The sequence below is a fragment of the Telopea speciosissima genome, chromosome 9 (genome assembly GCF_018873765.1).
Source record: "Telopea speciosissima isolate NSW1024214 ecotype Mountain lineage chromosome 9, Tspe_v1, whole genome shotgun sequence".
Classification (NCBI taxonomy): Eukaryota; Viridiplantae; Streptophyta; class Magnoliopsida; order Proteales; family Proteaceae; genus Telopea; species Telopea speciosissima.
The window spans coordinates 31,109,427-31,121,502 of NC_057924.1; the positions used below are offsets into that span (position 1 = coordinate 31,109,427).

General features: G+C 41.8%; 1 protein-coding gene across 1 annotated transcript in view; it reads right to left on the reverse strand.

Moving 5' to 3' along the window:
• Positions 1–230: 230 nt before the first annotated feature.
• LOC122638822 overlaps positions 231–12,076 on the reverse strand; it is a 59,678-nt gene continuing 47,832 nt past the window's right edge. The window contains exon 3 of the mRNA XM_043831670.1: positions 231–289. Within this exon, the coding sequence (XP_043687605.1) occupies positions 231–289 (59 nt within the window). The remainder of the gene's footprint in view (positions 290–12,076) is intronic.

A 12,076-nucleotide genomic window follows, 5' to 3' on the forward strand; every position in this document is an offset into this window, starting at 1 on the left:
AATAAAGCAGCAGAAGATTATAGGAACTTAAAATATATACAAAGGAGTCCGTTAAGGATCAAGTGGTAACCTGATATACATGGTATTTCAGTATTAACCTAAGTAACCCCAAAATTACAGTTATCCCAAAGTAAATATTTACATATATTAAAGTATTATATACCATTAGGCCTGCCTAAGAAAAGGCACAAAGATCACAGATGCAAGACCCATCATGCTTCTCAGGTTCTTCATCTGCGAAGTCCATCACCATCATCGTCCACGTACTCATAAACAAGTAGTCCATCACCTGCACAAACATCTAAAAAGAGGTTTTCCACGAGTGTGAGCTCTACTGAGCCCAATGAGAGGGGAAACACACAACATTCAAATGGTGCATAAGGCATATACTATTAAGTATAAATATTAATTACATGATGCATGTAACATCCCACCTTTAACTTAACCACCTAGCAAACATACTAAGTCACTAAGTTCAAGCTACCGTCCTGACATCGAGAAGCATCTTGGGTTACTTCTTTTTATCACCGCCATGCGCTCCCAGCCAACACCGAAAGGAGCCCACCTCCATGCTTGGTACCGGGTACCGAACCTTCGGGCAGACCCCGATAATCAACACACCCGATCCTGGTATATCCCATACTCCAATCATCTAGTGCTTGATTATCCAGCACCTAAACCCCTACTGGTAAGGGTTGTAGCTTGGGGTTTCCAACCTAAGCATGTATTCTAGATGATGAAATTCTGTATCCAAGAGTGCACCATGTTCCATTTACATATCCACTCAAGGACACAAGGTATCACATATATATGCTGATACATGATTCATATTACACCAACACCCACAACATGTAAATTCATAAACAACCATGCTTAATAGAATGATCTATAAGAAATCAGCAAACATAATTAATCATCTCTAATAGTAATAACATAGCAATTGACATGAATGAATTATAAGAAAATGAATAAATTATACGATGGCCAATCGAGAAATTAGATTTAATTTTATTTAAGATAATGAGTAAGAGTATCATATATGGTTACAACATCAAGTACTAGAAATACAATCATGCAACAAAAACCCACTCACTTTAAGCTTAGAAAGAGTTAAGCAAAGAGGAGCGTTCTCCAAGCTTCAAGAGAGGAAATCCAAAAAGTATAAAGGCCCTAAAACATCATTACAGAAGTTTAGGGGAAGCTACACAAGGTCCGAAACCAAAATCAGCACAAACTGGGCAAAAACACACTCAGCAGAGAGGCTGGGCTTGACGGTCGACCTCCTTTAAAAATCCGGCCCCCAAATAGAGTAGGATGTTTGGGGTTTTCCATGTTCTAGCTCTCAAGAGCTGATCAATGGGTCAAAATGAAGAGAGGGAAGATGAGAGCACTTCAATGGGGGTGATTTTGACCCAATTGCATGCATGATCAAAGAATCATACATGAATCTACAAACCCAAGGAGGAATTTGAAAGAATTAAAGAGGGCTTTGAGAGACTGAGTTGTAGCAACTCAGGAATAGTAACGTCGAACTTAGAAGATGATAAGTTCATCATTTGGGTTAATTAGAACCATTTGCATGTATAATCAAGGTTTTACACATGCAATTGCAAATCAATGTAAGATTTAGAAGAATTTAAGGGAAATTGGGAAATTGAGTAGCAAGAACTCAAGAACATTTCAAGTAGGGCTTAATTGATGTTTTAAAATAGAAATGAAGATCATTATCAAAGCTTACTTTATCTGGTTCTACCTTGATGCCGTCCTTGGTGACGATATGCCCTAGGAATCCAATTTGGTGAAGCCAAAATTCACCCTTGCTGAACTTGGCATACAATTGGTGTTCCTACAACTACTGCAACACGAAGGTAAGGTGTCGAGCATGCTCTTCTTCACTCTTGGAGTACACCAAAATGTCATCAATAAATATATAATGTCCATATCGAGTTCTAAATGCTGTTTTATGAATATCGTCACACTTGATCTTCAACTGGTGGTATCCGGACTTAAGATCGATCTTAGAGAAAACTCTTGCTCCCTGTAGTTGATCAAATAGGTCGTCAATGGGTGGCAATGGGTATCGATTCTTAATTGTCAGCTTATTTAATTCACGATAGACGATACACAACCGCATGCTACCATCCTTCTTCTTCATGAATAGCACGGGTGCTCCCCAAGGAGACACGCTAGGTTGTATAAAACCTTTCTTCAGCAAGTCTTGTAGTTGGACCTGTAGTTCTTTCAACTCGATAGGTGCCATTTGATATGGTGCCTTGGATACCGGTGCTGCACCAAGAGTTAGATCAATCGCGAACTCTGTCTCGCGGTCGGGCGGTAGCTGAGTCAGATCTTCTGGAAAGACATCAAGAAAATCTCTGACGATGTCAAGTTCCTCCAAAGGCGTTATCTTTGCCTTGGTGTCCATTGCAGTGGCCAAAAAGCCTTGACATCCTTCATCCAGCAACTTCCGCGCTTGGAGGGCGGATAAGGTTATTCTTCTATGCTTCCTCATCGGCTCACTTTGGTAGGTGTAAACCGACCCATCATCTAACCTGAATATAATCTTCTTCTCCGCACACATGATGTTGGCTCCATTGGAGAATAGCCAATCCATCCTTAGTATTACATCAAAGTCCTTCATATCAAACTTAATCAGATGTCCGATCAAGTTCTTCCCATAAATCTCTACCTGAAGGAGTCGTAAACTTCCTTCAGGCTCACGACACTACCCATCGGCGTGTTGACTACTAAATCATGCCTGATGTCCCTTGGTTGCTCAGTCATCCTACTCATAAAGGTAGTAGAAACGAAAGAATGTGATATGCTCGAGTCAAATAGTACTCGTTCAATAATCCATCATTTCTTATCGTGGTCAACAAACAGATCCTAGTTAACATATGTACATTCCTATTCCACAATCCTAGTGAAATCATGTAGTCATCCCAGCAAGGTGTGTTTTATTTGCTTATTTATTCTGTTCTTGTTCTTTTTATTTGTTTTATGTCATGTTATGCATGATATTATCTTAAATTTTAAATTTTTAAATAATAAACTTCCTAATTATGTACCTATGCCTAGCAGGCAAGTCTCTGTAACTACCAACTGGTGATAACAGTCTACACGTAAAGATAGGCTATGTCACCTCTAACCTCGTCTGCTAGGGATAGGTAAACAGCTCGACCCATGGGTCCACTAGTGTCTGCAAGGGCTAAGTAAACTACCAACTAGTTCTTAGCACGGGCTTGTATCTCACATATTCGGATCAGTTTCCTCCTTAGTTGCCTAATATATCGCATGCTACTGGGGTCTGCAACCCCGAATAACACAACAGGGTCCTGTCAGGGAAAAGTACTAAATATCAGGCCACTACGGTTACTTAATTAGAAGAATTAAGTATAGCACTATAGGAAATTAAGTAATCAATGGAAGATTGGTACAGGTGGATGACTTCCACCAATACAGTTTGTATTCTATGTTTAACACCCAAGGTTGGGCATCCATGTTGTCACCCACCGAGCCATGTTACCCAAACTTGGTTCGGTATTTCTACTATAACCTAGTGCCATCTGGGGCACGGGAGTTTGGTTTAGAGAGTAGAGTGAAGGGTGTGGACATTAGACTCACTATTGCCATCTTGGCAGAGATCCTTGGGCTGCCTGACTCAGGGGAGAGATGTTACTACAAGCCCAGGGTGGATATCTCAGATATGTTTTCCTTGGAGACCAGGGGGAGGGTCTTCAAGGCCTTGACTGGTTTGGAGAAGGTCCCTAAGTCCGAGGCTGCCTATAAGCCTAGTGCGAGGATCATCAGTAGATGTATTTCATATAACATCTACCCGAAGGGCGAGAATAGGGGAAGTATTTCTATGCTGAGGGCCTACATCACCTACGATCTTCTGGGAGCCAGCAAGGGAGGTCCAGTGATCAACCTCCCATATCTACTGCTATAGGCTATGTTATACCATGCCCAGAACCCTTCTGATAGGAACCTACCGTATGGGAAGTTCCTAACCTTGGTATTTAGACACTTTGATGTTCCCCTGGATGGTGAGTATATGGATAGGGACAGGTCTAGACCCATCAGTAAGACCTCAATCCTGAATATGAAGGTACCAGGGGAACCTTAAGGCGATCTAGAGGAGGGAGATCAGATGGAGTAGGGACAGGAGCAGGGAGTTGACCTAGAGGAGCAAGGCGGCTTAGAGGAGATTGGAGCACAAGTACTGACTTGCCCCCGAGGTGACTGGTGCCACCAGTTCATAGGTGCCAGAGTCCTATGGGTTGTCTGACATGATGTCGCAGTTCCAGACCCTCCGCACCCAGCTCACCGACATGTCTACTAGGATGGATCGGGGCTTCTCGTCCCTAGAGAGTAGATTGGGATCAGTAGAGCGACGCCTGGACTTCTAGGATACTTACTATCGCGTTGACTCATGACAGACTCAGCCTCCACCGAGCGACTTACCTCCACCAGAGTAGCATTCCAGCTCTAGCTTCTTTATGTTCAGTCTGACTTATCTGATGTAGTTCTGACTTTTGTCTCTTTTTTTTTTATATCATGGCTTGTGTACTAGTTTTTTTTGTCCTAGTAGTTGTAATTTGGAAGTAGAACTTCCACTAAAAGCTTATGTAGTGGCTTCGGCCACAGTTAACCTTTTTATTAATGTACATATGCATTTTGTCTTTTTTAACCTTTTTATTAATGTAAATATGCATTTTGTATTTTAATTACATTTACCTCCCCTGTAGCTTTTAATTATTGTATGTTTTATCATTGGTAATTTGTTATTCCTATTCTGCCATCTGTGAACGTAGAAAGAGCTTCATGCTCTGATACCAAGCTCTGTCACATCCCAAATCACCCCCTGGGAGGATTAGGTAGGTGACCCAAATTGAATAATGGCAATCTGCCAAATCCCACGGATCTAGAAGTGGTTAATATACTCACAGACATACATCCATAGCATTACCACAAGTAAAATCAGAGTGTTGCAGATAATCTATATTTGCAAAGGAAGAAAGAAGAAGCATAGCGATACAGGAAATGATTATTGTATATACATAAGTAAGATTGTTCATTTCCCCATACAAACCCACAAATAGAATAGTATGATCTAACATATACCTTGACTGAAATAAAAGTAAATATATATACAGGGTGAGATAACTCAACCCCAAAAAGAAAGACTAAAAACTAGAAGTAAGAACGGGGATAAACTCTTGACAAAGTCAAAAAGGAGTCCCCAAGATAAAAAGCATCAAGAGCACCCTTCACGGGTCAGTCCTCAGTAGTCACCGAGAAGACTGGCATCAACGGCACGACCTCCGTCGGGGTCCATACCAATATGGTCATAACCACCAAGGCTCTCCTCCACGTAAGGAGCCGCGCTGCAACAGTGGCATCCACCTGTACAATCATCTAATAGAAAAGCATATATAACAGAGTGTGAGCCCCACTGAGCCCGTGAGTAAAACATATCATCATGCATGTATATGCAATCACAATCATACGGATCCTACATGAATATGCAGTCCAGTTATTTATTAGCCACCTAACATCACAACTAAGGCAGGTTAGTGCTACTACAATCCCTAATACATGTATCCTTGGTGCAGGCTTTTAACCCCTTCCCATGATACACACATTGAGTTGTCGGAGAGGACTAGTCAACTCCCATATTCATACCCTGGATCAGCTCGACCAGACCTCTGTGATTAACCTGTGAGGTAACCATCCTTTTTTTCTCTTTTCTTTTCTTTTTCTTTTATTTGGCTTATAGCCATAATTCACCTTTTCGGTGTTATAATATTTCTTTACTTTTCTTTTTTCTTTTCTCATATACAGTTGCTCTCACAGGCATCCAACACCTTAACCCCTGTTGGCAAGGGTGCGTGGCACGGGTGATGAAACTTTAACCCCATGTCTATATGGCATCGTATGAGTCAGGCGGTGTCAACCGTATCCCATTCTATGGGCTACCATAGGCCTCATTTCCAAGCCGGCTACGGCATCTAGTCTAGCATTCACATTCATCATGAAATATTCAAGCAGAATTGATCAATAGTCACACAGTGTGTAATAGTTATAAGATTTGAATTTGATCATGTAACACAGATCATTATTATAGGAATTTAAATTTCAGCATATTATTATGTTACACGTACATACACGATAACATTTCACTCACCTGGGTCTGGTTCTATGAGATCAGTTGCTGTTTCAGCTCCTGCTGTAGTCTGGCAGTGTACCTCGAGTGTGGGATCAAACCCCAAAGTATAAATCAGAATTGTGTTATTTAATATTCCAAACTATTCTTGGATGTCCTAGTATTGATCTAGGCTCACTGGTTTGACTTGGTGCACAGTCAGACATCACTTGGAATTCTCTGGGCCTTGCACTGGGCTTTAGGCCTATGTCCCAGTGCATCATCCGGAGAATGTGGTCTAGGGTCAGAATGGTAATTCTCCACTGCAGTACATGGTTCTAGGTCACAACAGTCTTACAACACAGTCCCCAAGTCAACAATGCTGTAGGACCAACACAGACAGGGTTTCTAAGCCCTATGGGGCCCACTTGGGTACCCAAGGTGCTCATAATTATGGACAGATGTGAGGAGAGGTATTTTGGTCATTTACCACCTCCTTACACTATTTACAGTCCATATATGGAGGTCCCAAACTCAGATCTACAATATCAGCCATTTTAATTCTCTAAGTGATGTGTGCATAGCCCAGTGCATCACCTAGAGCTTGTTTAGAACGTGAATAGGCTCCAATTGCAAGGTTTGGCACCATAGGCAGTGCCTTGATCGACCCTATATGCATGTTAGGTCATTGTGGACCTTATGTGGTGTGGTTTGCAATGGTCCACTTGGATCTTGACCTGGGCCCACCTCTTGGCTGCCAGGAGCTGCCCAGACAGCGTAATAAATAGTAACCTAGCTGAGTTCCAGCTGTTGTCATAATCTGGGTTGCACGCAAGGCTATTCCTACGTGGAGTAGGGTGGTCTAGGGTTGCCGTAACACACGACTAGGCTGGGAGCAACCTGTGTGCACAGATCCAAGCCCAGACTACCTGTTCTTGGTGCAACAGTGCAGTGCAGTCTGGCACAAAGATGGATTTCGGTCTCAGGTGTATAACAGCAACCAAAATCATATCACAACGCTCAGATCTTCCATACAACATGTTTGCTTGTTGGATCTGAAGCAATACATGGTAGCCCCCAGCTGTTCTGGGCTGCCAATGGCCAAAAATGCTACCTAAGCACTGAGATCCATGAAGATAAACAGAGAACAACAGCAAATCAGCAGGTATAGGTAGTGTTTTTATACCTAAACTGAGCTAGATGGCTGCTGGAGCTGATTTGATGCATAGGTAAGCACTTCTCTTCTTCCTCTCCTTCCTTCCTTCTCCTTCTCCTTCTCTTTCTCTCTTTTCTCTCTTCTTTTCTCTCCCATGGTTTCAGCAGGAAACTAGAGTTCTAAAATGAGCTAGGGCCCTCTATTTATAGGATAACCCACTACTGAGGCCTGTTTGGCTGCTTAGGTCCCTTTTCAAAATGCATTTTTAGACGGATTCTCAGTCATTCTGGGCATTCTGGTGGGGTCCAAGGGTATGAAGTGTGAATTCATCTAGAGGGGGGGTGAATAGGAGAAGGTAGGAAAATTAAAAAGTTATGCAGAAATAACCAAGTTACCAATGTAAAGACAAGCAATGAATAAATAAATCAAAAAGTAATACAAGAGATTTATAGTGGTTCGGCCAACACGTGCCTACGTCCACTCCTCTCACCTTAGAGAGAATTTCACTAAAACAAATCTTGAATATGAGCAAGAAAACTCGTACAAATCTTGATTAAGAGCAAGAGAACTCAACTACTCTTGATTCCGAGCAAGAGGACTCAACCAATCTTTATTCCGAGCAAGAAGACTCACTACTCTTGATTCCGAGCAAGAGGACTCAATTAAAACATAAAGTAAAAACTACTAGAAAAAGGGTTACCTCAACCTTAGTAGGAATGTATGCTACCTTCCACCCTTGGAGCTTGAAGCTAGATGAGGTTGTGGAGCTTGAGTGTGTGAGCTTATGATGATTGGATGCTTGAATGCTCACTTACGCTATTGCAATTTAGAGCTTGTGATGAAGTCTCTTAATGATGATTATTAGTAGTCATTAGAGCCTTAAACAATAGGATATTTATAGGCTTGATGGCTCAATTTAATTAGGAATCTATTTCAAGATCAGATTCCAAAAATCATAAATAATCTGGTATGCTGGATTCCAATCCGGTATGCCGGATCACCGAATTTCCTTATTGGGAAAAGCAATAACGGTCAAAAGATAACAGTATTATATTGATCCGGCATGCTGGATATTGATCCGGTATGCTGGATTATGATCCGGTATGCTAGATTACAATCCGACATGGGCTGGAAGGCTACTGTGACCAATTTCTCAAGATTACAACACTGATCCGGTATGCCGTTTCATGATCCGGTATGCTGGATTTTCCAATTTCTGCTAAAATTTGTTAAGTCCTTTATTGGACTTACATGGATGAATCCAATTGGGTTTGGTCACATGGATTGAGTTTAATTTAAACCTCCTAAAGTCCATCTAAATGAATGTATACAAGTGTGTGCAATACATTAATTGTGACTATAAACATAATACAACATGATACAAGATTAAACAAGTTCTATGAGGTCTTGTATCCCATTGAGTTGCTTGAATAGAAGTCTTGAACGTAGTCCTTCACTTCACAACATTCTTTTGAAATCTTTGTCTTAGTGCATCAAGCTTTTACATGCTCCCCCTTGATGCTCATCTCTTATGAAGTCTCTCTATACAATATAACACAGGTTAGTGCAACCAACTTATTTGTTATCATCAAAACCATAATGGGTGATGCGTGGAATTTACCCCAACAATCTCCCCCTTTTTGATGATGATAAATAAATAGTATCAAGTGATATAAAGAGATAATATCAAGACAGTTTATGTTCAAAAGATAAACTACAACTTTATCTCCCCATTTCACTCCCCCTTTGGCATTATCAAAAAGCGGGGATAGAAAGAAAAAAACTTAATAAAGTTTTGGTCCCCATTGTGTGTTGGGTCCATTAATCTTAGTATCATACCTTTCTCTCGGTTTCCATACCAATTGGATACCATACCAATTTGGATATGATTGGGGGTTCCAAGGTCTTTGGTTTTGGGGTACCTTATGTGAACCTTGGTTTTTGGGTGATTTTTGCACATTTGGATGACTTCTCCAATTTTGACCATTGTAAGGTCTTCTAAGATGATGAAAAGATTGCTTTATATGATAGCATTCCCAAATAGTGTGTGTCACACCCCAAACCACCCCCTAGGAGGATTAGGTAGGTGACCCGAATTGCACAACGGCAATCCGCCAAATTTCATTGATCTAGAAGCAGTGCTTACTATCATGGAACCACAACCATCTCTTTACCATAGGCAAGCTCAGAGTAAAGCAGATAAACTATAGTTCAATAATAAAAGGAAGCATAGCGATACGGGGAAACAGTGATAATATATACATATAAAAGTGTTACATTTCCCATCAACCCACACACAAAGAAAATAAAGAAACAAAGCTGATAAGTACAGTACCACATACAAAGACATGTACAGAGCGAGCATACTCAACCCCAAAAAGGAAAAAGGAAAAACTACAACAACTAAGTTAGAACGTAACCCAAAAGGAGTCCCCAAGTCAAAAAGCTATCACGAACACACTTTAATGGTCTTCATCAACAACCACCGAAAATGTGCGCAAGATCGATATGACCTCTGTCGAGGTCCACACCAATATCATCGTAACAACCAAAAGTCTCCTCCTCGAAATGACCTGCCATGCCATAGCGGCATTCACCTGCAAAATCATCTAAAAAAAAAATTACATAACAGAGTGTGAGCCCCACTGAGCTCGTGAGCAAATAATATCAATCATGCATGCACATGCAATCACAATTCACAATTCATATGGTCCTACATGATATGCAAGTCCAGATTTTATTATTAACCACCTAATAATACAACTAAGTCAGGTCTGTGCTACTACAATCCCCAATACATGTATCCCTGGTGCGGGCTTCTAACCCCTTCCCTCGATCCACCCATTGAGTTATCGGAGAGGACCTGTCAGCTCCCATAGTAGTTCACTAAGGTCAGCCCGACCAGCCCTCTGTGATTAACCCGTGGGACAATCCATTTCTTTCTTTTCCTTTCTGGCTTATAGCCCATGTGCATCATTTCGGTGTTCTATACATTCATGCACCATTCTGGTGCTCTATTCATTTCTTTTTCTCTTTTCTCTTTTTCTAATGGTCGCCCCCACAGGCATCCAACACCTTAACCCCTGTTGGCAAGGGTGCGTAGCATGGGTGATGAAACTCTAGCCCCATGTCTATATGGCATCGTATGGGTCAAGCGGTGTCAATCGTACCCCATAACACAGGCTACCACAGGCCCTATTTCCAAGCCGACTACGGCATCTAGTCTAATACTCACAATCATTATGGAAGAATTCACAGTGTTGATCATCAAACAGTCATTATGCAGTGATTTGAGTAATTGAACAGAAGTAAATAACACAGCAATTATATTCAATTCTTATTAGCCGACATCAGATCATGATTACATTTACACATATGATCATATTATTCACTCACCAGTACTTGGCTCTAGGTACTCAGTCACAAATTCAGTTCCGGCAGTTGTCTGGTTGTTATCCTCAAGCACAGGATCAAGTCCTAGATGTAAATCAAAAGTTGCCATGTTAAGTTATCAATCTGTCATTAGTAGTCCTAGGATTATCCTAATCCTACTGGGTTGACCTAGGGTTCAATTGGTTCACTCTTGGAATCACTGGGCCTTAGGTCATGTCCCGGTGCATCAACCAATGCCAGTGGCTCAAAGGGCAAAATGGTCATTTCCAGGGTTGTACCTGACCCTAGTCTAGGATATGCTTACAGTGCTATCCACAGCCTATCTGTGCTGTAGGACCAAGCACAACAGGGCTTCCTTTACCTGCAGGGCCCACCAAGGTTCCAACGCATTCATTAATCATGGATAGATGTGGGGAAGGGTATTTTAGTCTTTTTCTACATCCCACAATGTCCAAGGGCCATTGGGTGAGATCCCCCCAGCTCTGTCCACCAAAACGGTGATTTTCCACTCACTGGGCATTGGCTCTGGGCATTGTTGCATCACCCAGTGCCTGTAGAATCGATGCAGGCTGAGTTTCCAAGGTTGGGCTCTCAAGGCTAAGATCAGACCTGATCCCTTGCATGTCAGGGGGTCTAGTAGCCCCTGAGATGGTCTACACCATGGCCCAAATGGATTTTCCATCAGACCCATCATTAGGCTGATAGTGGCTGCCCAAGTAGCCTAGATGAATAGTATTCAGGGTTTTGGCTAAACTTGGGAGTTGGTTTCAGCCACATGTAAGGCTGGAATAGCATGCCAAATGAGGGTCCAGGGCTGCAATCATCTAGCGTTTGATCTCTACAGCCCTAGCTTGCACCCAAGGTTCCAATCCATAGATCAGAAGTGAATATGGGCAGTGCAGCTGTGCAAAGCCAGATTCGGCTCACAAGAACAGCATATCTAAATGTTTAAAATGCATAAATATTCCAGATCTTCCATGCACAAGGTCTGCATGGCAGATCTGGACCAATATTGGGCAAACCCTAGCTAGTTTGGGCTGCCCAGGAAGCAAAAACACATTATATACAGAGGGGAAATGGGAATAGCATGTGTGGATAAGTATTTTTATACTTGAAGTAGCCTGAGAATAGGCTCAGTTGCAGGCTAGGATGGCTGCAGTAGGTCTCCTCCTCCTCTTCTTCCTTCTTCCTTCTTCTTCTCTTTCTCTCCTTTTCCCTCTCTTTCTCTCCTCTCGTTTTCAGCAGGAAATAAGAGCTCTAAATGAGATCAAGCGTACCTATTTATAGGCCCAAGATCAACTGAGGTCTGTTTGGTTACTAAGTCCCTTTTTAAAAATCAATTTTTTTAACTTGATCTGACTGATTCTGGGCTCACTGGTGGG